Source organism: Rhyacophila brunnea, unplaced genomic scaffold (genome assembly GCF_057557595.1).
Source record: "Rhyacophila brunnea isolate RB1 unplaced genomic scaffold, BYU_Rbru_1.0 scaffold_4, whole genome shotgun sequence".
NCBI lineage: Eukaryota > Metazoa > Arthropoda > Insecta > Trichoptera > Rhyacophilidae > Rhyacophila > Rhyacophila brunnea.
Genome location: NW_028233068.1, coordinates 28997791 through 29025344, shown reverse-complemented (window position 1 = coordinate 29025344; position 27554 = coordinate 28997791). Strand labels below are relative to the sequence as shown.

Sequence of the window (27554 nt, the reverse complement as noted above, 5' to 3'; positions counted from 1 at the left end):
CTAAAACTAAATAATTAATAATTAGATAATTTAAAAAAATAATTTCTATGGTGTTTAATCGAATATTAATAAATATAGACAAAATCAAAAATAAAAAGAACTTTTATTTAATGATTTTTGATGTGTATAAATGTTTTGAAAAAATACGTAATTTAAACAGCTGATCGCTTAATTTTATGTCGTCAGTGTGTTTTTGAAGTTTCATTAAATTAGTGTGTTGTCATTAGTGTGTACCTATTCATTAGTAGAAATATCGTATTATCTTCTTATTTCTCGTAAGTATACCTGACAAGTGTGTTCTTTATATCAGATCTCCACAGCCTACCTCTTTCCTAAAGTCACCCTTCGCCACTGATGAATTGTAATAGTCAAAAATCGTTGTTATCTGTCGTACATGGCCAACAGTGTAATTGTGCACCCCCCAAAAAAACAGTAATTCAATTGCATTTTGATCCCATTTTAAAATAAAGACAAGTCCACTCACTTGGCCCTGCAATTAAATAACAAAATAAACATATTTCCTAACCTTATTTTCAAGAAGAAAATATAGTGATGTTATGCATTAGTGTGTAAATATGTAAATGAAACTACTCCATTTGACAGTAACAAATTTATTTTGTTTATTCAACATATTGTAGATTGGTACCAGAAGAAGCAATACATATTTTTATTGTAACACTACACAGAGTTATTTATACATGATAGATGCAGAAGAAATAAATAAAATATGAAATAACTACATACATACATTTTTCATGCTATCATTTTGTAATTTTATTACTTTGCAATTGAAATTATATCAATTATTTACAATCTACATCATACCAGGTACATTTTCAGACTAATAATTTTTTTACAGACTGATTTTCAAAAATACTGAAAAGAAGCGATTGGTCGCCACAACATAATATAATATTTTTGATAATTGTGATATTTTGTATCCAATAAGATTGTTTGGATAATATTAAATACCTACATAGATAATCACGAATTGCACATATTTGACCAAAAAGTCATTAATTATTTTGTAATTAATGTTCTTTCTAACTGAATGACAAAATATTTAAAAAATATAATGTATGAATTTACACATTCAAACCTTATACATAACTACTGTAATGTATAATAATATATAAATTAGAGTTAAAACATGTATTTCTTCTATACCTCCACCAAAACCACACTGCCATTAATATCTTTTCAATATTCTATAATTAAAATCTGAATTCAAACAACAATTATGTGCAAAGTAATCTGTAATCTTTTTTGAAAATAAATTAATATATAAATAATTACTTTTATAATAATAAAAAATCTGATTTCAAACCGAAATCAATGTATATAATTACATTGTTATTATCTACTTACATTGTAACTAATTATTATACAGGTAAACCTCGTTCATCGTGATCCGGCGAATATGAAGTTGTTCTATCGCGATCGGTGTTTAGGGAAATTTTCTTTGTCCCTTGCTTATTTTGAAATGTGCCGTATGTCAGGAATCATCATAAGTGGAATCATGCACTTACATCTTTCTCGATCGCTCACTCATGATAAAGCTACGTGCGCGAGTGTGAAAAATAAGCCGATAGATCACAATGCAACGTTTTTGCAACACAGAACAAAATGAAATCAGTTTATGGCAAAGTTGAATTACTTTTATTTTATGTATGATATTTATAGTATTTAGTTTATTCATAAATAATTTCATACTTTATCTCGTTGATCGCGACCATGTCTAAACTGTAAACTCCGCGATCAATTGGGAATTACAGTTTGGACTCTGTTTACCTGCAGTACCTAACTAGTCTACCAGTTCACAATTTAATATTACTAAGGAACAAATATAATATTGTCAATGGTTCACATGGCTCCAGCGGTTGATTGAAAATTAAGAGACAACTAACATTGAGATGACTAACACAACAACCTTAACACCACTTGTGACTAGACGTGAATGCCTATTCTTTTGCTACGTATTGAGTTATATCCACTTAGCTACCACGGTTACCAGAGACTAATGCGGCTGGCATCAGACTATCCCATCCATGGCTTATTAAATAATAATTGTAAAACTGACAAGTTGTGCGTGATTGGCTATTTCGAGCTGCATGCAATTGTTAGCCACTCACGTAGTCGCAAGTGTATTTTCGGCCTCACTAAAATTAATACTGTGGAACTTTCCTCAAAACCTCAACCTCAAAACATACCTATTAGAAAAAATATTGACACCGAGCGGAACTTGAACCTGCATCCATCGGAATCCAGACAGTATTCCTTGCCAATTTATCAAGCAATCTGTACCATACAAATTATGGTATTTTTGTATTCAATAATGAATGCTACATTCTTAAATGTGTATTATTTCAATGAAAAAAAAATAGTTTAATCAAATATTAACAAGTTCAAATGTTAAAACTAAAATTTGGAGGGATCCTTGATCCAAAACCACAAAGATAATAGTCAATATTAACAGAAATTGAAATAATACTACTGCATGATTAGTATGGCACAGATTGCACTGGCCGGAATCAGATGCAGATTTGAATCTTTTTCTAATATGCATGTTTTTGAGGTGCCAAATGATGAACTTTCATAATCGAATGCTACATTCTTCAACCATTATATTGTGGGGTTACTGCCAAAAGTTGGTAAGTCTCGAAATCATGTTATGGAATAATTGCAATTTGAAGTTTGACATAACATCTCTAAAATCAGACAATGCTAATTTCTATGTGCATGTTCTATATATTGGATGACTAGTTCTAGCATACATATTTATATATAGACACATAATCTGTTGTTAACTCTAAATACCTAAATTATTGACTTACCAACTTTTGGCAGCAACACCACTTATCATTAAATATAAAAATAGTTTAATTAAAAACCTAAGTGCATTACATAGTCATTAATGTAAGCAAAAATATAAAAGTCTAAATAATATTGATTAAATTTATATGGTGGCACGGGTGGGTACAATGAAATTTTTTGAAATGTCACTTCAATCATGTTAGCGCTTCTCTGCAAATAACCTTTGAAAATAAAGGTGTAGTTAGTGTGGGTCTTCTGGTTTCACAGTAAGCTCGATCGCCTGGTTGCTTCTGAAGACCCTCACTTTAAGTATGGGAGCGTTTTGTTCCAATATTGTATATATATTGTTAGCCGATTCAATTTCCTTTCCATTAATATGCGTCACTATATCACCGGGTCTTAGGCCACCACTGTAAAATAAATGATATCGTTATCACACTAGTTTTTGGTAAATCGATTCAAATGACGCACCATACATTTTACAAAAATCAAAATTTAATCTCTGTAACAGATGGCATTAGAATATTATTAGTTTGGTAACACATCATGTGTCATATGATTTTTGAACTGGCGCGTCGAGTTCATTCTTTACTAACTCAAAACGAAGATTTCAGGATAACATTGCTTTTCCAAAGAGGTTCGATAATTTTAGTTGGCATATTTCTAATGCACATTATAAAATAAGTTTGCAGGGGCGAATCGAATCGTTCTGGCGGAAGAACGAAAAAGATTCCGGTAAACTGATGAGTCTCAAATGCAAATCTTTTTATAGATTCCAAACAAAATATTGCAGAAATTTAAAATGTTGAATAATATCGTAATCAATAAATAATTTCGTGTTGTTACAAATTGTTCGTCTTTCTACTTTCGCTTCCAAGTATGATTCTGCATTATGCTTTTTTATATAATATTGTCACAGTTCAGGTAAAAGTCACTATAAGCAAGATTTGAGTTAAATTACTGATTGATTCAGAAAAAAAATATACTAAATAGGGCCAAAGTGAATAAATGGGATACTACTGAACCCGACCTATCAAAGAGCAAAAATCTTAAATTTTCCTACATGTTTAAACTTTTAAAGACTGCATAAATACCAATGACATGTACATGGTTGAGGGCTCCGGAAATAAAAACGGCAGTTTCCTTTCTGGGAAAATGTTGGCAAATTTGTATATTACATAATAATATAATCTTTAGAAAGCATTTGAAAATGTTGTTTGTATACATGAACATACAAGACATTTCTTCAAGAGATAAATGAAACATTTGTCAACATTATCCCAAAATGGAAACTGCCGTTTTTGTTTCCATTCATGCCATAAAATGAAATAACAAAAAAAAAATGATAACTTACACATATGCGGGAGAACCTACTATAACTTTCCACACCAATACACCATGAGCAATCTCCGAAGACATCTGAAAATTTTGTATTGTATGAATTTGTTTGTGAATTAGAAGAGCTGATATCCTTGTCATAAAATGATAATAATTATCAACAATATGGGCTATACTCTGCTATACCCTCCAGAGAAGAAAATAATATTAGAGCTACCTACAATATAACATTTTAATAGATTGATAATATACCTCTGGGTGCCTCTGTCGCAATTCTCTGAGGATATTGGGAGTAAGTGACAGCATGGTGATACCCAAATATCTCTTCGATGTCGGTGTTTTTTGACCCTCTCCTCCTATATAAAGTCAAATTTAAAAAATATATATATTTATTAACCAGACAGGATAAAAAAATATTTTGTTTTTATTAAACCTAAATTCTTAAATAGCACGATTATGGAAGCACTTTCATATCTGATTTTTTTATTTATTTGTAGTGTGCACATTTATTCAAATAAAACACTAATAAGGCAACCATTAAGTTATATAAAATTTCTGTCGTAAATCAATCTTTATGTGGTGAATACCGAGTGACATACGATGTAGTCATTTTCTAAATTTATATTTGCATTTTAAAAATTCACGAAAAATCAGATCATATCAAAAATGGCAGCACTTTCAATTGCCAAAAGCGACATTGACACAAGGCCCACTATTAGTCAGGCTGTAATACGAAACTATTAACTTCGATGGTAGTGCTAGTTATTAGTCATACATTGAATGCAATATGATGAACTGGAAAATGATGATTATAGCATATTGAAATAAACGGTAATTAATAATTTGAACAAAACATGCAATCGGACATCTTCATTATTGCAAACAGGTTAGCGCAATGTATTCAAAGATAATCAATAACTAACACAACCATCGTAATTCGCAATTGAATGTCACGGCCTGCATATAGTTGACCTTGCGTAGTCCCTATTTATCGTTTTGCAAGTCAAATCGTTACAAGACTTCAATACCAAATAATTTTTGCAACAATTTATTATTTTCTACTACTTTAACACTTAATATGTTAAAAAATCAGGATCGGTTTCGAAGACATGTTTTTACAATTATCACAATAGAAGAATCAAAATTATCATACGTTTACTTAGAAACTCTTTGGCATAGTCGATGGGGATTGCGAAAGATATTCCGGAGGTGACCTTCATACTGTTAATTCCTATTGCCTCTCCGTCCAAATTTACTAATGGACCTCCAGAATTACCAAAAGTGATTGCTGCATCGGTTTGAATGTATGACATATCCTTACCTATGAAATAAATAAATTTTACATATTTTGATAACATTATCTGATAACAGGTTATGAATTATATATATAGTTTATTCTATGATTTGATTAGTATTAGACATTAATGGATCGAGTGACTGAGATAATATTATCTTTAGCTTTGTATTAAGGCTGTTAGATCCGACATAAATAGTGCACACTAAACTTTGTCAGTAAAACGTAATATTTGTTTTCGTTAAACTAAGATTAAAAATTGCAGATAGTGTTGGAAGTTTTTAAAAATCAATCAAACCTGCCCATACCACGCCATAATAGTTTTGGTATACTATGGGGGATCCAACAAAAATAGTGCAAACTTTTTCAGCCCATACTTGTTTATTTTCATTGACTTAAGAATACATAATATTACAGACGGTGTTGGTAAGTTTTTTAAAATCCATTACGCCCTGCCTAAAGTAAACCATAATAGACCAAAAATATACTTCTATCCATAAAATATCGAAAATTATGTATGATTTAATGACATAATTTTAGATATTTTATAGATAGATGTATATTTTTTGACTACTATGTATTATGGCTTGTTTTACGCAGGGTTTATTTGAATTTAACCCAACACCATCTGCAACTTGTAGTTGTAGTTCAATAAAAACAAATATGTATAATTGACTTATACCCTGTTTACACATGCATGGATTTACTGCTGACAGTACGTATTATCGCGGCCATAACAAGAAAATGCACGTGTAAACATGACATTATCCTACAAGTTGCAAGATTGAATGCATGAATGAAAAAAGTTCGTAAGCTTCTGAATTTTCATGTGACAGTTGGGATTTGTTTGATATCTGCGTCTGCGCAGTAGAACGATAGTGGAACTACACCACGCAGAGACTCATTTTGAAGTTAACAGATTGTCACGACTCAAATAGAACCATAAAATAACAACATCGCGACTCGCTTACTCTTGAAGAATGGGATTGGCGAGACAGTCAGCACTTTTACGTGTAAACAGTTATTATTGCGATAGTTTAGAATACACACGATTGGTGCAAGTAAATCCATGCATGTGTACAGGCGCTATAAGTTTAATGTGCAATATTTATTTTGGATCTTAACAACCTACCTCCGCCCTTCGCCACTGGCGGTCATTAATAGCTGTAATTTTATAAAAATGGCTTTATATTAAAAATATTATAATTTATAACTCGATTGAGCTACATGTGGTAATTAATTTCTGATGTCTTTTAAATATTCTATGGCTGCAATTCAATTACCATAATACACTATTATAATCTCCTATATATTATTATCCTAAGAGATTTTGGAAAATACACCAACAGCTCATTTAAGCGACATTTTATTGTTATTTTTACATCTTCACTTCGAAATGTGCGCTACCGAATTATCTACCGATTGAATTGACCAAATTTGAGAAATATCCGATGATTTTCCAGAAACGTGACGTTTATAACCGATATTTTCTCATATAGCGTATACAATTTGCCATACTTCTTTTAACGCACAACAGAATGACGTCTTCGTCGCTTAAGACCTAATCCTTTATTTGACAAACAAATTCGATTATTTTTGTTCAAATATCGTAATGTAGGCATTGGCGCACTTTTTTCCGGTAAAAAAACCATAATCCTGGTACAATTCACTACGTATAATATCTTTTGACAGGAGCGTGCGCCACTGTCCGCCATTTCATAGATAACATGATATTCCAAATTTGATTTTTTTAAATACTTCTTTGTGGCTGTTACGCACTATTTTTTTTATTGAATAATTACCTAGGCTACTAGTTTCCATAGATCACAATATAGTCATATTAAACTAACAAAGTTGCCATTGCAAACAATGAAAGAAATTAATACGAATTGTTACAGTTATCAAAATGAGTCATATTGTATAATATCTACCTATTTTTATCGTCCCTATCATAATCAATCTTGACCTATCCACTGCTGGATGAAGGCCTCCTCAGCCTTATTCGACTCCTTACTTACACATGAATTGTTATATTTATCAAAATCAGTGATATTATATTATTATCTACCTATCTATATATAATGCCATTATTATCACGAGCCTCAATAAATCCACTGCTGGATGAAGGCCTCTCTACGTTGATTGTATTATTGACAGTATTGAATTTCTAATGTTATTTATCTACATATTCATATCGTCATCATAATCATCATCATCATCAACCAGGATCAATCCACTGCTGGATGAAGAGTTCCGCAACCTGATTCTACTACTATTGGTTTAACGAATTTGTGATATTATACATATTTCTATCCATCTTATCATCATCGACTTGAACCAATCCACTGCTGGATAATGGCCTCCCTAGCCCGAATCTACTCCTTTCTGTCATATGAATTGCTGTATTTATCAAAATCGGTGATACTATATTTATCTACATATTCATATTGTCATCATCATCATCATCAACCAGGATCAATCCTCTGCTTAATAAAGACCTCCATAGACTGATTCTACTCCTTTTTGTCATATGAATTTCTGTATTTATCAAAATCGGTTATATTTTATTTATCTACATATTCATATCGTCATCATCATCATCACATCGACCTGAACCAATACACTGCTTAATAAAGACCTCCCTAGCCTGATTTTACTCCGTTATGTCATATGAATCCCTGTATTTATAAAAATCGGTGATATTATATATTTTATCTGCATATTCATATCATCATCATCATCATCATCATGATCAACCAGGATTAATCCACTGCTTAATAAAGACCTCCCTAGCCTGATTCTACTCCTTTCTGTCATATGAATTTCTGTATTTATCAAAATTGGTGATATTATATTTATCTACATATTCATATCGTCATTATCATCATCATCATCATCATCATCGACCTGAACCAATCCACTGCTTATTAAAGACCTCCCTAGCCTGATTCTACTCCTTTCTGTCATATGAATTGCTGTATTTATCAAAATTGCTGATATTATATTTACCCATTCATAATATTGTCATTATCATCATCAACCAAGATTAATCCACTGCTGGATGAAAGTTATCCCAACCTAATTCTACTCTTCTTGGTCATATAAACTGCAATATTTTTTTAAATTTGTGATTTTATATACCTACCCATTTATATCGTCATTATCGTCATCAACCTGTATCAATCCACTGCTGGATGAAGGCCTCTTTAAGCTGATTCCACTTCTTTAGGTCTTATAAATTCCTATTTTTATCAGATATAATATGTATTGCTTCATTATTTATCAACATTTGTCTCAATATGAATGTCCCGCACCGGGAAACTATATTGTTTAAGGTTAATTTTTAAATCAAAATATGATTTTTAAAATATTATTCTATGGCTCCGAGCATTTATTTTTTATAGACAATGAAACAAAATAATGTTTAAATTTATTTTTTATGCTGCTAACCTTTTTCTATTATGTAAATGGGACCCGAAAGAGATTAATATTCGCGTTATATTGGATCGCTATTTATGATAATCACGATTGAGATGTATAATTATTTATCATATTTAAATGCACATACCTACACATATATTGTATTAAAATTAAAATGACAGTGGTAGCAATCGGCGATTGCCAGCTGTTCTGCTAGGCCTAGCAGCCTGAAATGGTGTCAGACGATATTGAGAAGGCCAGACTCCAGAATAGACTACGCACATGACTCCAAATTTGTCACAAATCAGCTAAATTTTCAATTGTCTGACGTGAATGAAAATCCATCCCGAAGGGAAAACTATGGCGCCGTCTATACACGCTTTACAATTTTTATATTAAAATCCAACACCAAGTCACTATGACGAAAAGCTGTCTGCAAGACCTAGCGAGACAGACTGGCGAGATCCAGCTGGCTCAGCTAGTTATTATTAATATAAGGAAGTGTCGCTACCTAACATTTTATTTTTAAACTTTTAAAGACCTTTTAAATGAAATTCATTATGGTATTTTTTCAATAGATTTAATTTTACATATTACGAGAGCTCTATGGTTTGTTATATCATTAATGAATTTTATTATGATAATCAAAGTCTAATTAAATTATCTGTCAGTTATATTAAAATTGAACGATGTTTTATATTCAATTACACAAAAAAAGCAATTACCAGTAAGTCCAAGTTCATTGGAACCTCTCTGTGTGGAACTGATAACACCTGCGGTGACAGTGTTGCTCAAAGCAAGTGGACTCCCTAGTGCCACCACCTGTAAAATCAGAAAGTTATAAAAAAATATTGAGGAACATTGTTCTCTTTTGTTCACTGTTTCATGGAAACGTGTATTTCCGAAGCATGATTAAAAGAAAGTCATACCAATCGGTCATTTTATTTTTAATACACTATACAATTTATTACAGTCACATATGTTTTCGTAAATGGCCAAAAATGTTCTAAAAATTACCATATTTTAAAAAAGTATCACTTAGTCCCATGTATTTGTTTTAAGAAAAATTGATCACCTGGACGATTGACATTATTGTTTTGTAATATTAGTGAAGCCAGTAAATCGATTTAAGTGAACAATTTATCTGGCTACATTGTTTTTTTCAGATAACATAAAACTAGACTGGTTTTGGAACAAAGTTATTTTTGTTAATTCTACATTAATTGAGTCATTTACATTGCCAGCTGTTTCGGGCTATTAACCCATCTTCAAAATAGTCAACTATAGATAAAGAGTTATAGTCAACCCTTCCGAAGATGGGTTTATAGTCCGAAACAGCTTTCAACATAAATGACTCAATTAAAGTAGAATTAACAAAAATAACTTTGTATCCAAACCATTATAATGAAGTTCTACCACGTAAATGCCAGTTTAATTAATAAGACTAGTCATTGCAAGTCATTTTAATTTTTTTTGTTAAAGATAAAATTATTTATTTTTTTACAAAAGGTGCTCACACCTTAATCAATTTTATAATAAGATAAAAAAAGATAACACAGGTAAATACGTAAGATTATATAAGTTATCAGTCATGAAGAAAATTGTCAGAAATAAAATGAAGAATTAGGTACAGTAATTAATTAGCAATAAAAAGAATAGCGGCCTTTACACGCACATTTTTTACCGCATGCTCAGGAGCGTACGCGCCAGAGCCCGGTATTGAGCGTGATATCACACGTGTTAGATGTCTGCTGCTAAAATTTAAATCTCAACTATATCCTGCGCGATAGCACAGGGTTTTGAAGAGCGCGCGCCGGGATTGAGCGTCTAAAGGCATATCGTACAAGTCGCTGGAGCGTACAACAATTCAACGGTTTTAGCTGTCAACTTATATCAAGAAATTCAAAATTACAGCTATTTATAGTGACAAAATTGGTAAAATTAGAAATAAACAAGACATAATAATTATATATTAACTGTAATCATCTATAATATTCTCAGAATAATTACATCGTAACATTTCAGAACTTAATAATGCATCTGGCGCGTACGCTCCTGAGCACGCGGTAAAGAATGTGCATGTAAAGGCCGCTAAAAAGCGATTTGACGTGTGGCACACGTGACAGATTGGACGTGACTAACCTCACTCTTTCCGTTTTTCACTACGCGACTTTAAACACACAATCATTCCCGCGCGACATACGCGCACACTACGCTTTCACGCAGGAAAAATTGTGCGTCTGCAGGCCGCTATTATTAAAAGAGAAGTTGAATACACAACACAAAAAAAAATCTTTTAGTGTAATTCTTGAATGTCTAAACTTAAGGTATTGAACATATCAATACACAGACTATTAGAAAGAGAATGACATGAAATATGAAGTTACCCATTCTCCCGGTCGTATGTCCGCAGATTGGCCCAGTTTCATAACAGGCAGTCCTTTCACAGGAATTCTAACAGTCGCCAAGTCAGATTTCATATCCACATCTTCTACTTGACCTGTGTAAGTCTTTCCATCCTGAAAAATATAAACAGAACTTGCTTGAATAATGTGCATCTACATTTTTCTGTTTGCAGCTTGCCCGATTCAAGCACTAGCTTCTTTACTCTGACACAGTTCATATTATGTATTACCACTAAATTATAATATAATAGCTCGTTTACACGTGCATGGATATACTGGTGGTAGTACATATTGTCGCGACCATAACACTAAAAAGCAAATGTAAACACGTATAATTGTGCAAATTTCAAGACTGCATGCATGGATCAAAAATGTTCAGCAGTTTCTGAATTTTCACACAATAGTTGCAACATATGCGCATATGTAGTAGAACGATAGTGCTGAACCTGCCGAAAAGAAATATGAACTACACCACACCGAACATTTAGACGTTTACTAATTTTCACAACCTGTTCAAACCTATTAAATAGCACCACACAATGAGATCAAACGCGTTCGCTTATGCTTGAAGAATGAGATTTGAGAAACACTGGGCACTTTTATGTTTAAAAAGTTATTGTCATGATAGTTTAATTTATACGCTATCGTTGCCAGTAAATCCATGCACGTGTACTGAGGCGCTATGAAGGATGTTGTATAAAAAAAATAGAAGAAATTAATAGTAAGTGTTATTTGAGTAACACAGTAATTATCACATTAAGTATTATAAATTATTGTCGGTACTATGTATGAATTGTAATAATTGTAAGTCACCAACATGAGATCAGACCAGTAAAAACTGATTTCATTTTACAAATTCAATCAGAGCTGAATCGATTGCTGAAATTTTAAACAGGTGTAACGTTTAGGGTTATGGTACACGACCTACTATAGGCTGTATGGGTATGCGACCCTCCATGTAGAGCTGTCAAAAAACTATCAATACTTTTGACCAATACTATGGCATTGATACTTTTCTTCCAGTACAACACCGGTATCGATACCTTTTGTTGAGTATCAAGTATGTACCATTTAGGGGCCATAATCGCAGCATCAATTGGGGCCCCCCATTGAAATCATTTTAAGCAAAACTAAACCACCTTAAAATTTTACAAAATAAAATATTGGGTACAGTTTGGTTATGAGGAATACAGCGGAAAACACATTTTGAAAATACCCGATATAATGGATTATTTGTTAGTTAGGATTAGTTTAGGTTAGGTTAACCTAACAAATAATCCAGTATATCGGCTATTTTCAAAATGTGTTTGCCGCTGTATTCCTCATAACCGAACTGTACCAAATATTGTTTCAAAAATGTTTATCTAGGTATTTTATTAATTCAATATTTACAGTATATACAATAGTTTATAGTACAACAATCTACGTTAACTAAGCTAATAGGTGCGACTTATATGATTACTGGTATGGTTGCTATTCTTGAGTGCACTTACATCAAGCCTATTGCGTTGATTTCTCTCGCTCGGCGCCACTCCAACTATGTCTTGTTTTATATTGAAACTATTGAGCTTTGTGCTAATATAGTATGTTTATAGTACTTGGCAACTTTTATAAAACACCTCACTACGCACCCTTGGGTTGGGAACCTGCAGTCTAGACTTAAAAGAGAATTAATGTAAGTAAAGATTAAGACAGTATTAAAAAAATACTTACTTGTAACCGTACTAAAACAATGCTATTAGGTTTACTAACAACGACGTGTGCGTTTGTCAATATAAGTCCTGCTTCGTCAACAATAAATCCAGATCCATTCGACATGGTCGCATGCTGTCCAGAATAGTAGTCAATTCGTCTGGTGTCTTTTATTTCAATGTATACCACAGAAGGAGCGGAAATATTTACCACGTCAGAAATAAAATTGAACATCTGTCTCCTGCCTTTCAATGTGGTTGAGATAGGAACTGCAGCATTGACAGCAGGAAACATTTCTTCGCGTTTATAAAATACATAACCTAATATCCCAGCAGATAACCATAGAAAATTCCGTGAAAAAGAAGACTTTGCACCATTTTCACTGCCGTAGTATTGTCTTCTAGTAAATTTGTTGTCAGGAACAGTGACATCGTGTATGAAAAGTTGTGATAATACACGGTTCTTGGGAGATATGTTTCGGCGGAAAAGTCGGGTTAAAATACCTGCCATTGTATTATCTAACCAAGATAACCTTCTTCAAAGTACCAGTTCGTTCGATAACATAAATTGAACGTTCTTCTCACTTGTATATAATATTATTGTCAACCTTATGGCTAGAATAATAAATGATGGTCACAGAATGACAGAAAATTGGTATTGGTACCAGTTTTGAAAGATGACTGATGAATGAGATAGTTGCCAGTTGTACAAATAAAACAGCTGTTTTTATTTGCTTAAAAAATAAAAACATACGGGTGTTGTTGCGGATACTTGATATGACAAGCACTACAATAATTTAGAAACCAAAGAGATCCAATCTCCCCAGAAACCCAAAATAACAGTTATTTTTCTTAATTCATTGCAGTAAATTTTATTCATTATTATGCGTAGATAGTATTTATTTTGAAAAGAAGGTTTTTCTTTCACAATATCAGACTGCTGCTTTTATGTATAAATTATTTCAAATATTTTTTTAGTGCAGTGCAACTTGGCAATAGAGTGAAAGTAGGTAGGTATATCATTATATTAGCATCAACTATTCATTTCACCGTGTGGAATAAGCTAAGGAAATTATTTACAGGTGTGTCACGTCATTAATTTAATATCAGGCAGCGCTCGAAATGGAAAAGTTTACAAACCGGAGCGCTCGATAATTTTCTGAAGATATTTACATAGGTATCGAATTTCATGTGTACTTATACACAATAAGTGTGTTAGATTTTCTATTATGTGGCCTATTTACCTCTGACGGTCAAAATATTTTTTTTCCATTAGACAAAGCGGAGCTGCGGTCATTTCGAGCCCTGATATTATCAGGTATTATAGGTCTCAACTCTTTACGTCATATAGATTCCATGTAAATTGTATTAAGTTTCATCCTAGGACGTCGGAATCTGGTAAGCTTTAAGAAAAGGTACTGCTTTAAAACAGCACAAGCAGAATGTGAGCTATGAACAAATGCTATTTGATTCTGACCGAGTACAACTGGGAATCCCAGACATTCCACATTGAGTTGAATGTTGTTCTAGCTATTCTTTACGAAGTGCCATCAATGGTGTATACCCAAAGATGTCTGCAATATTTCGCTACAATTTTTTCTATTATTTTATGTAATATCTCTAATAGTCAACTCTACGTCTCCAAGTCACCCGAAACCTTCTTAGCTCTTGGTCAAATGCTTGAAAGAGGTCTTAATGCTATACCTCAGCTGAGGCATGGTCTAAAAAGATCGTAACTATGCGACGTGTGGATTGTGCTAATGACGCGTGCCGAAAGGGACATAATTTGTCATACAAATTCAACATGCGTCCATTTAGTGTTGTTTATTGTTATATTAGTAATAATAGTAATATATTCATTGACATGTTTTCTTTTTCGAGTACAGGCATAACGTTTTTTAATCATCTTTCCACGATATAATATATTCTTACGACGCCATCACAAAAAAAAATTATGTGCTCTCACCTCGAACGCCGCTCGGCGATTCGTGATGAATGCGAAATTTCATCCCACCTATTGTTGAAAATTATTTGCCGTTTCACTTATGTATGCTCTTAGTCTTAAGGGAAATTGTTCAATGTTTTTAAGACAACCACATCTTGAATCAATCCAATCTTTAATTTTCATCTCATGAAGAAATCTGTTTAAAAACAAAAATTAGTAAGCGAAAACTTATTACTTATTTGAAATAGTAGCGGAAGAAATTTTTTTTAGGTGGTGTAGTAATAAAAATACAGATAATGTAACAAATAACTTTTATTATTCATTTTATGATCAACATAGTTTTATTTATAGAGTTCAATAAAATCCTCCCTAAAACATATTTTCATATCCACAATATTTTATGATGAAATCCAATGCCATATTTTTTCATATATGGTTTTTTATGTTAAACCTAAAAATTAGAATATGAGCACTAGTATTTATTATCAAATTGGTTTCTGGCATGATTGAATAGACTGCATTCCAATGGCCAATGCTCATGCTACAGTAAAGTTTTAGTTAAGTTTAACATTTTTTGTGTATTGTCATTGTAAAATCTATTTTTATTAATTGAACTCTGCAATTTGTGCAATTTTTTATATAAATTTAAATCATCTATTCAACATATAATTTGGGAGTTCTATCCATCTGTGTCATTCTAAATTAATATTACGAATAATACTAATAAAATTTGACTTTTTTTATAAAAATTATTTGTTGTAACAACTTCAGAGACTGTTTACAATATCAAATGTACCATAAAGATATAATAATAAACGACAGATTCAGTATGAAAGTATGGTATGGTAAAAAAGTCAGAAAATAGTGTTAGGTTTTGAAAGTAAAATTCTAATTTAGCACCATAAGCAATTTTAATTTAATAGTAAAATTTTATATTTATAATAATTGTTCTTCATCACACACATTGATAATAAAACAATAAAAATATCAAATAATCTGAATTGGGAATATATTAATAGAAAATAAAAATTATTAATAATTTAAAAACTCATCGGTATTGTGGTATCAGATTCGTCTGGCAGTGTGGGTGACTATTTAGGTGTTGGTATCGTTACTTTCAAATGACACTAACAATGTTCCAGAGTGATTTTGTCGTGGCCACAATGCCAGAAGAATCTGTTCTTGCTCTACCTTACCTACTTGAAGATTTTTTAGACACAAATATTGTAAATAAATGAGACATCATTGAATTTTTTGAAACTATTTTGGACAATCAGTAGATGCATGTCAGAATTACGCATAACATTTTTTTTTTGCAGAAACTATATTATTTATGTACATAATATTATGAAACAGTCTTCTGAAGAATGAAACAACAAGTCAATAATATATTAAATACTATTTAAAAGGATGATAATATTATAGGACTAATAAAATAATTCTGATGAATACACACGGCTATATGTCACTAATATAGTGGAAATCTAGCCGTGGTGTATCAATCAGTATGAGACATGGCTAACTATCTATAACAGGGTTTAAAAAAAATAACCATTTGCTTCAGTATGAAAAAATCTCTCATCAATATAAATACTTTTAGGAAAGAAACATTCAAGATGACAAGTTTATATTAGACAATATTCATATTTATAATTCGGGACTACCATAATAATAATTACTTATTGAAGAATAATAACGATTAATAATAAAAAGACGCACAGGTGTTAGAATATCCACTTCCGAAGCCGTGGGTTTGAATCCCAAATCTGGCAAGTTCACCCGTTGTTTTTTGATTGTGTCTTTGTAACAAGGCCAAAAATCTGTTAAAAAATCATATACAAAGAGATTGTAGAGGACCTTCCCCGCAACGGATTGTAGAGCCTATGATGTTAATTATTAATGAAAACGTCGTTCAATAATTTCATGGCGGGAGGATATTTATAATAAAAATAAATTTTAAATTGTGCATAAAAACTTAACTTCCCAAACATTTCCACCAAAACATATTTCGAGAGTCAATATAAGGACACCACAGCGAAAGTAAGGTGCATTATCTATCGCCGAAAGCGTTCATCTTTGCTGTTGTATCGGGTTGTATTTTATGGACCTTTCCCTGTTCTTTCTTGTAACTATCGGACCTTAGTTTCAATGTGGTATATGTAGTTATAATTACGTTTTATTTAATAATATAATACAATAATAATTAATCATATTTTTTTCATATCACCAAGAAGAATATGGTACAGTTTTTTCCGAGGGCTAATTTAATTGTTTTATTATCAGATGTCTAAAACAAATAAACTAGTATTTCCAAAGTAATCAAATCAAGACAGATTAGTAATATTATCAATGAGTATCTTCAATAGTTTTAATGTGTGATTGTTAATATTTCATTATTACTAGTATCATTTGTAAAAAATGTTCAGTGAAATAAAACATTTGGGTGTTTTCCACAATTGAGCAAGTATGATATTTTAAAATCTGGGAATGTGATTGTATTTTAATTGATGCATACACTTGATAGTGCACAAAGGCAGGTAAACAATCCACATACTTGAAACAAAAATGTATCTTTTAAGATTTTAAGAAGGGGTATAATACATTCCCATTTATTTCCCAGAATCATTATATCTGTTTGTAGAACCGTAATGTTGTTAACTGTCATTTTATTCTTGGTGGAAACATATTGTATCAATTAAAATTAAATACATATAATATAAAACTTATTCCATACAATTTAGTAACGACCAGAATCTGTTTCGTCCAGTTAAATAGGACTTCTCAACTGATGCCAAAAAATGCATTTGTATGATAACAATAAATAGGTACAATATTAGAAAAAATTCTCTGTTGAAAAATAATTAAATTCAATTTACCTCGTTTCATTAAATATGCATTTATATAAACAACTATTAAATCTAAAAAGATAGACTATTAAAATTGAGAATTATAAGAATAATTATTAAGCAATACTGATGCATAGGTAACATGAATTAATAATTTTATTATTAACAAAGGTTCTATATTATAAAGACAGATAATAAAAATAACCACGATTGTTATTAATCAGTTAAGAATGCCCGATCGAAGATGACGAAACCAGTACAGATCATTATTTTAAATGATGTGAAATAAGAATTATACATAATATTGTATTCTACTTTAATTAATATAATTGTGGAACTATAATACACCATCAGGTAATATTATGTTCTACATTGGACAACAGATTTGTGAAACATCATTGATGGTAGGCTATGGTACTGTTATTAATGCAAAATTTTTAACAATTTTGAGAGTAAATTGGGTTTTTGCCGTACATACCTGTACCTAACTAAGCATGCTATGCTACAACTATATTAAAAATTAAGCAACACAAATATTTTTTTTACAAAAATGCAAACAATTTACATGAATAACATTTCCCTATTCACTGGGACAGTTGACATATTAAACAGAAAATAACATTTTTACAATATTGAAATAGCTAGGTATTTAAAAAAAATACTGTATTTGGCTGTTAAGTGAGAGCTTGCAATCTTGGCATTATTTCGTTCCAGAGGGAATTTTCAATAGGTAGGTAGGTATACGTAAAATGCTTCGTTTTGAATGAACGATTTCTCCGATTCGAAAATTAAACAGTGAACATTCATCTTGAAATTGACGATCTAAAAGTGATAAAAAATAATGTCATCAATGTGGATTTTATAATAATTAATTCAAACTATTTACCCCCCTTATCAATAATAATTATTAATTACGGATGTTTTATTTTATACATACAATTTTCGTGCGAAATGACATTTCAGTTTTCATATACCTACTTACATGTCACTACGCACAAAAAACCATAATATAGGTATACTTATAATCAACAATCTGAAAGCAGGAGCTACCATGTTATAAGAGTAGTATTATAAAATTTCCAACAGCTAAGTAAATAAATAAAAAAAGTAATTTAATTAATGTAAATTTACATAATGAAAATCGGAAAACGTCCCCAGGTTATGTAACAAAAAGACGCGACAAATCAAAAATTTCCCAACATAAAAAGTCGCATAATAGGAAATCAAAGTTTATTCGACGTAATAATAATCACGCAATAATTAGTTATTAGAAGACGAAGAGTGGGCATAAGCTAATGTCAGATGCGGCGTGAGTAAATTAATATATCGATCCCGTAACATTGTACTGATATAACCAATTGAAGGCCAAGCGAATAACCCCGCGTTTCCATTGCGACCCGACTGTTTTGTTTGATCGGTTCCAAGTGGCAAGGTCATTCGATAGGGATTCACACGCGAAGAGTCGGATTCATTCAAAAAATATTTTATTCATTTACAAAACATGTTCATATAACTAAATGAAGAAATGTAAAAATTTATTGTGTGATAATATTTATTATAGACGGACGCGAAATGAACCAGAATTGTGATGTCGTAGGCTTCTAGATACAAAATAACTTTCGAGAGGCGATCATTCATATTATTTATAATTTTAGAAATTATGCTTCATACAGAAAAAAGAACGTGCACAAATAATTTTTCAAATGCGCTGCCCGAAAAGCTTGTGTGCGCGCGCACAACTTAGCTTAGACGAAACATTATTTTGAAGTAAAAAATAATACATAGTTGCAAATTAATGTCACATAAAATGTACGATTATGTTATACTTGAATAAGAAAAAACAGATACATTTATCTAGCAATTTTAAGGTAGCATACGTAAAAAATATTCAGCGTACTAGGTACTTATATAACTTTCGATGGTGAATCAGCGGTTAAATTAAATGTCGAAAAACAAGCTAGGTACGCCTGAAAATTGAACTGATAGTATGAATAAAGAAAAACATCGAAAAGAAGATTTTCTACACCCTTATTTCTGTGAGACTAGTCCATTAGGCATTAAAAATGTTCCAAATAAAAGTACTGTTAATTTCTCATTTAAAATATACTTATTCTAATTCAATGTAAATATGTAACCACAGAGTTGATGGCATATAATTTTATGTTATCGCCTTTATGTGAAAAACTATATAGAGAAAAATGACCATTCACCATCACAACGAATTTTAGAATGGTAAATACGTCGAAAGAGCAAATTATTTTTGACAACCCTGCTGAAAGCTTCCTATTTATGCATTTTCGAGACAATCGCGTAAAAAATGTTGCAATGTTTACTTCTGATATGTTGGTAAATTTATTTTTTAAATTAACTTGTTTTCTATTTATAGTACGTCCATCCTGCTTTACATTAGAAGAGTATGTCTGGGAATTTATCAGCAGTTCATAAATATTATATACAAAGACCTTATCAGCAATCAATAAATCATTGAATATTAGATCATAATATTGTATAAATAATAACAATAGCATGGACACGTTCGAAAAAAACCTTGATCTGATTAATAAAAAACACCAATATTTACAAATGACTCGATATAATTTGCATGATGCCAATTTTGCCACGTTTTTCGATTTTTGGTGCAATCCGTGCTCTTTCGTACCTATTCATTTACTGATTGTATTCGTCCAATAGCGGTGTGACAAATATTATAACTACGAATGTTATAAATAATATGAAGAAATAAAAAAAAAAATCTCAAATAATGTATTTTTTGAAATGCTAGATTCTAGACACTTTAAATTTTGAGAAAATCTAGCATTTTTTTTTCTGCTATCTAGCTTACTTTATTATTATTTGTGAATGACAGTTGGAAAAACAGGCACAGACGAAGCGCCTTTTAGTGGACTAGAAGAAGACGGGGTGCAGGAAGACCTCGACTTCTATGGCTTGAAGGCATACAGAAAAAAATCGCGAGCACTGTAAGCTGTCAATATCGAGACAAGAAGAACTGAGGAGGTTGCTTGAAGCAGCCGAGGTAAAAAACGAAGCAAATATGTTTTCTTTGGCCATTATAATTTATAAACCCAATTTGATTACATCTTGTACGTAATGTCAATAATATTTAATTAGTGTATCATATATAAAATAAAGATTTATCATTATTGTACAAATAATTTTGACAACACATGTATCACTGAAAATAATTATGCCAGAAAGCTGCATGGAAGTCAAAGTTTATCAAACGTGTTCGATAGCTACCTATTATAAAAACATTCAAATGTGGATTTCCAACGGGGATTTCTTTTTTCTGGCTACATCGGACTGCCGCAGAAGAAACGCAAAAACAAATCAATCAATGAAGGAAAGATCACATGCATACCAAGTAGGTATTGCCTCGATATCTATATGCATACACAATCAAAAACGTCATCTCTTCTTGGAAATTCAATTATAAATGATTGCTATCGAGTAGGCTGACCAGGCTTACTGCAACTCGCCAGGACTTTTATGATGCAGAAGAGTAGAGTAGGTACTTACGATTCGGTGTTGGCGAAATTAGTCTTTTGCCTCATTTATTTTTACCTACATCAATTTGAATAAATTCCCCGTGCCCCGCTCCCCCTATAAAATGACATAGCAAACGCCACGACTAATAATGTAGCTAGTCTACCTACTACAAAGTGTCATATTTCTCATGAAATCAGTCACATGAAAAAAAAAAAATATTTCATTTAAACCGCATTATGTACTATTCGACATTCATATCACCTAACAACTCACATGGGTCCAATATAAACCGCCAAATAAATTGAATAACGAACGAAAACGGTGACAGGAATAATTCATTTATTGCAAGGACTGAAGTGACTCGTTCTTCTTTTACAACACTTCTGTTATTCTCGGGTCAATTTTTTTATTTATTTAAAGAAAAATCGAGGGACGGCGACGAATAGGGAGGAAATGCTTGTCCTGACTGCATAAAATTACGCGAAGAAGACACTGGACCTGAATTAATCCAGTGTGAGGACTTGTTCTACACGGCTTGTAACAGAGTGAATATACTTCCATAAAATACTCTGCCAAAAAAAAACTGCCGCCTGAATCGGATAAGAAGCAAGTTTTCTCTTTATAATATTGTATTGTATGCCTGCGGCGCCAACTTGCACATTCAACATTACCATATCAGTGGGTAGGTACCTATAATACGACGGTTCGACGCTGTATTACGTTTCTACGATATGCGAGTACGTTATGTCATCGCGATTGATTTGATGCATTGTGAATTAATCGATTATGGAATGGAAATTTTTAACACTTGCGCGGTTAGATTATCAATTGTTAAATACTTACTAAAGTCATCCGATATAAATTAAAATGCAATAGGTTTTAATGCAAATTATAGTTAATTAAGACAAACTATGCTTCAACGTTAACATATTCACAAATAAAATACCATTGAGACCGTATGATTTGGACAGATTGACTAAATAAAGTATTGTCTACATACGGCCTGACTTTACGTCTGACCTGTCGGTTGAATTTTGCTTCCTGCCTGAGCAGAACGCATGTAACGTGTCTCATTTTAAATCGAAACACCGAAGACGTGAGACAGTGACAGCAGTCGCTTTAACTATAATGTGTGCGGAAGAAATATGAATTTAAGTTGAAAATCGTTACTTTTCAGGAAGCCAAAAGAAGATGATCTCTTGGTCGACTTTGTTTGTGAATAATATATAATATTCTTCGTGAATGTCACTCATTTAGCGGTGTTAATTTGATATATTCAACTGATAGTCATTTTTTCTGACTTATCTTCCACTTATTTACACATACGGTATTAGCAATTCATAAAAAAAGTATCCTTTTTATTCCAGGTTAGGTTAGGTTCATCCCGACAGAATAATATCACGACGACACACCCACCCGCACAAGACCTGATAACACGTCTGATCTGACCAAATCATACAACCTGTAGGGCCTTGAAGTGTAGTTGTCTATGGGTCAGTAGTAAAAAAAATAACAATAACATCAGAAACAGGATAATTAATTATAATACTCAGAAGAAGAGTCGATACTAGAAATAGTGACTGTAACCAGGAAAATCGAGATATACATGACTTGCATAATGTATAAAGTTCTAGATACCTAAACGACGTCGTCCGTACTAGGATGACCTAGCAATAATTCAGACATATAAAATTGCAGATTATAATAATACAGTTATTATTGATAATTGAGCCAGCTGTTGAACCATACATGTAATCTAGAAAACAAATTTAACCCTATAATATGAATGCAGCGTTGCCAACTTTGCATTATTCTCGATACTTTTGAATAGTCCACAAAAGGCTTAAAATTTCTTGTGTGTCGTATTAATTAGTTGCGAATCATCAAAAACTTTTTTAAACTTGGTTCTCGTGAAAAGACTTATATTCTTAACCTGTATATATTTTAGCCAACAACATTGAATATGATAATAGTCAGTATCTATGCGATAATGCATACAGTCAAATTATAGAAAAACGCGGGAAACCCGACTGGTCTAATGACACGAGGAAAGCGATTTCTGTCGTATTATCTGAACCACGATTGTCTTTCGAAATCGTGACTGTCATTATTACTACCAGTTGTCAAATATGTAGTAGCGAAATTGAATTTATAATACAACAAATAATAACGGTTGACAACGAGGTAACACACCATCGCACCGTTGCAGGAATTCAGGTCCTTGATCGTGAATTATTACTGTTGAAGGTTATGTTATTGTATACATACAAATATATGCGGGTCTACGAGACTCAGCAGCGAAGCGAAATCAACAGGGCATGAAAAATATACTTACTACAATGTCTAAAATAAGAAATATTTATTGTACACATTTTTAGCGGAAAAGTAACATGATTTTATAATGTCAAATGACATCCACTGCAAATGTTATAAAATGTACGAATCAACGAAGAAAAACGTGAGCACGATTAAGTGTATTTATAGGCAATAACATTAGGTGAGTATACCTATAATTAAAAAAAACGGAAATAGTTTGTTTACACAACCACGGTTATTTCCCTCTGGCACAAAATTTTCGACTCTTTTTGTGTGTTGTTATTCTAGTTATATGATAAAAATATAAATGGCAAAACTAATAAATGCAAAATACACATTACATTAAAATTTTACGTGAAATCAAAAACTGTCATTTTTTCCATAAACAAAAATATTTATGGGCATCTATAATTTCAACACCACCCGGGTGATTGTGGCGAAATTGACTGTTGACATAAATTAAAATTAAAATAAACAGTTATTTGCATATAATATGAAAAAAATTGGCAAGACACGTGGTCAAATAATAATAATAATCTGTCAGTCAATACGAACGCATCATTTGGTATCCTACAGTGGATCAAAGAAGCTTTTGTAGTATTTTTTCAGCAAGAAAAAAAATGAATCCGTGTTTAATCAATTGTTAAAAATGCATCGATCCTTTCGACAATAGGTAGGTACCTACTTCGAAGATGCATGCTCAATTAAGGAGTTGATTAGAAGAAGATAGTAAAAGCTAAACTATAATTTTGAGAAAAACGCGTTTAAATATTTATAATTGACATAAATAACTGCTTGAAGCGAAATGATTTTTGGTGGAAATAAAAAGAAACCACTGTACTGTACCAGCAGAACGCCTCACTTTCACTTAGGCCCTTCTTCAATCTAAATCCTGAATTATTACTGACTGTCTCCAATACTGGAGACAATCAAGTGAATACACGACGACGCTGTCATTTTCAGAGTATTTAAATTTACACTGTATAAACATAAAGAGAATAAATAAAAGTGAAAATGCCAGTTTTCATCTAGATTTATCAAAGCGTCAGCTCATTCCCAGCCAAATAATCTACGGGAGAGTAGTACCTTTCGTCTATAATATAATATTTTTTTATGAATAATAATAATATATAATATAATTATATGTACAAGGTTTTTGTTGAGGTAAATTAATCTAACTTCAAAATGCACTCCGCTCGATCACTTACTTAATCGTTAATAATAAATACACATTGAAAATAATTATTAAAATATGTCGTGTCAACTTCCAATAAACAGCGAGAAAAGTGAACAGATAGACGGCTTTATTTTGAAAACGGCTGTACAAATAAGACTAAAAAATTCAAAGACACATAGTTTAATTAAGTCTTGTATCAAATGATTCCGTGAATTAACTTGTTATTAATGAAAATGAAGATACATATATATATTATAATATGTTGCATGAACAGCAGCAAACGAATCGTAATAAACTTGACATCCGGAAAAAATTAAAATATTCTAATGTGTAGTGTGTGTACGATGATAGAAAGACCTGTTGCAGAACCGGAGTGCATTACAAAGGAAGACTAAATTATTAATCCCACTGCGGTAGACCCATATTCGAGTTGTCTCAGGCATGCTCATTGCTCATTGCTCACTAGCAGCCAATGCGAGCTGCTCTCAATCGAATTGCTTCCAAAGTCAAAAGAGACCGAAATATAATGCGTCGCATAGTTGGCATAATGTGCGAACGGCTGTTGGGAGAGCAATATTAGTGATTTATTCCGAATACAAGTCACCAGCGAGGATTGGTAAATTTAATATACAGGGGATCACGTTTCGCTGCGCCTACGTATTCCGAAGGGTGGGTACTTGGCAGTCACCGTGGTGCACCGTATTTAGGCTTAGGGTTCCGTAAAGGTTCGCGCCGCTCACCGCCGGCAGCTCCATCGTCTTCAAGCCCTTGAGGCCGTCGCTGGACGGCCCCGTCGACGATCCTCCGGACATCTCCGACTCGGAATTCTCCGCCTTCACCGAAGCCTGCGGGAGAACTAACCTCAGGTTGATGACTTTATCCTTGTCCGCTTTCAGTTTCTCGGCCGCCTTCAATGATTCGCCTTCCGTTCTGCCGATCAGGAGAAACTTGAACGTCTCGTACGTCGACCAGCAGATGGCTGCCGCGGGCATCTGATATAAGACCCTCGCTCGTATTCCTCGGAAGAAACCTGTAGGGCCTCCGATCCTCAGGATGTGTTGTACGGCGTCGAAGAATCCCTTCGCCCTGATGCCCGGTTCTTGGGTGTTGAGTACCGTTTTGCAGACGTCTAGCGGTGTGGTGGCGGCGGCGGCGATGGCTCCGGCGATCGCCCCCGATATCATATGCGCCGCCGGGTTGTACCCTCTTTCTTTGTTGGTTACATTTTGTATGAATTCGTACGCTGTGAAGTGTATTGATTGGAAGGGGACATTCATTGTTAGTTGGGTTGCGTATGACCTATAAAAGGCTTTCATGCCTTCTGTGCGATACACTTGTTTAATACAGTGTATTACACTTCTGTATGGTGAGTTGTACATTTGTAATCGTTGTTTTACCACTGTTAACGGACAATTCAAATACCAACAAACAAACCATTAGCATAGATTCGTAAAACGATAATCCAACAGAAAATACATATTTTAAAACGATAAAATATACGTGGAAAAATCATATCAGCGATTAGGAAAGAACCAAATATGTGTCAAACAAAAAATATAGAAACATCATTGATTAAAATGAATCATTCAGATTAGATGCCCATCATCGCCCAAGGATTTAACATGTAGTTGGCAACAAAACAGAGATTAGATATACGGCAAAGATGAGTTGCCATAATGAGTCAATGTTTGTTTTTATAAACAACGTGCATAACAATAATTGTTAGTTGTGGAAAATTGGTGTTATATTCGATATTATTTTAATTGTATAAAAATATTTGAATACAACCGGTGATCCGAGAAGTCAGCGTTGATTGGAGCCAGCAACATGAAATAGAAGAAAAAATACAAAATAATTAGAATCATTACATGACTAATCACAATTTATAACAAGTACAAATAGCTATGCTGCTTATTATTATTATAATATACACACAGAAATAAATATTAGTAAAGAAAAAATATCATTCATGGTTCTACGGCCTCTGTATGTTTTTACTTACTAAACTATAAGAGGATAGTAAGTATTTATTATAAACCGGTTTACATCATCAATCTATTCCATACGGACACGTTTTTTTTAATATTTAATAATACACTGAATGTTGTATAATACATTCGCACTGCCGAAAACACGCAAAACATAGCCACACAATTGAGGCAGGCAAGTAGTAGTACAATAATAAGGCGTTAGCGAAAAACAACAAACTATTATTAATTCTCCGCATTTGTCATTTACTGACAACCAATGTAAACATTCAACTTAAAAATAAACTAGGTACCTACGTAGGTAGCCACATTTTTTTAAATGTACTATAAGTTATAACATAACATAACTTTCGATTGCCGGCTAATTATTTATCGCCTGCATGTGTAAAAATAAACACCTGTTGTACGTTACTGCACCAATAAAACAAATAGACTTTTTAAATAGAATTTTAGACCACATTTCGTCAAAGTGGAATTGATTGGAAAGTTTTGTTTTACAGTAGATACTGCTCACGAAAAATATCATTTTTTATTGGACATGTTTTCACGGTAGGTATATTAAATTTGTATAAATAGCTGTTGGCAATGCCGTTTTAAGCAAACGAATCTGGTCCTGATCATTATTCAATTACGGTACGTAAAATAAGGTACTATACATTTTAATTAATACAACGTTTAAGTATAATATCTTATACCTTATTGTTGTATCGATCGTCCTAAATATATACATATCCAAGACGAAACTGATGTTCTTGGATCGTTACGCTGCAACCTAGGATAATGCCAAAAACGATATAGACGTCGTCACCGAAT

At 32.4% G+C, this 27554-nt stretch overlaps 2 protein-coding genes across 6 annotated transcripts in view; both read right to left on the bottom strand.

Moving 5' to 3' along the window:
* Window positions 1-604: 604 nt before the first annotated feature.
* HtrA2 (HTRA2-related serine protease) lies at window positions 605-13638 on the bottom strand. 2 transcript variants are annotated; one of them, XM_085954498.1, is made up of 8 exons: window positions 13467-13638; window positions 12765-12929; window positions 11254-11385; window positions 9592-9688; window positions 5306-5473; window positions 4405-4508; window positions 4169-4233; window positions 605-3224 (listed from the first exon to the last, which is right to left on the bottom strand). In XM_085954498.1, the coding sequence occupies exons 3-8, from the start codon at window positions 11344-11346 to the stop codon at window positions 3056-3058; spliced, it is 696 nt and encodes a 231-aa protein (XP_085810624.1). In that variant the 5' UTR covers window positions 11347-11385; window positions 12765-12929; window positions 13467-13638; the 3' UTR covers window positions 605-3055. The 2 variants fall into 2 exon arrangements, with proteins under 2 accessions (XP_085810624.1, XP_085810623.1); XM_085954497.1 differs by lacking the exon at window positions 12765-12929 and having other exon boundaries at window positions 12985-13638.
* A 1565-nt stretch (window positions 13639-15203) lies between these two features.
* LOC147067220 (mitoferrin-like) overlaps window positions 15204-27554 on the bottom strand; it is a 54340-nt gene continuing 41989 nt past the window's right edge. Inside the window, exons 5-6 of one of the 4 annotated variants that reach the window (XR_015071521.1) lie at window positions 24423-26152; window positions 15204-18575 (exon numbers count right to left, since the gene is read on the bottom strand). Coding sequence is in view for 1 of the 4 variants with exons in the window: in XM_085954515.1 (XP_085810641.1) it covers window positions 25407-26152 (746 nt within the window). In the remaining 3 variants the exon portion in view is untranslated. Of the gene's footprint in view, window positions 26153-27554 lie in introns of all 4 variants that reach the window. The other 3 variants (XR_015071522.1, XR_015071523.1, XM_085954515.1) reach the window with 3 other exon arrangements.

Bases quoted from the DNA above. Each gene is read 5' to 3' on its own strand.
- HtrA2 (XM_085954497.1), bottom strand. From the start codon at position 13,473: ATGGCAGGTATTTTAACCCGACTTTTCCGCCGAAACATATCTCCCAAG. The intron at 11,386-12,984 runs GTAAGTATTTTT...TATATTTTTCAG, and splicing joins TTGTTTTAGTACGGTTACAA to GATGGAAAGACTTACACAGG. The intron at 5,474-9,591 runs GTAATTGCTTTT...TTTATTTCATAG, and splicing joins CAATGAACTTGGACTTACTG to GTAAGGATATGTCATACATT.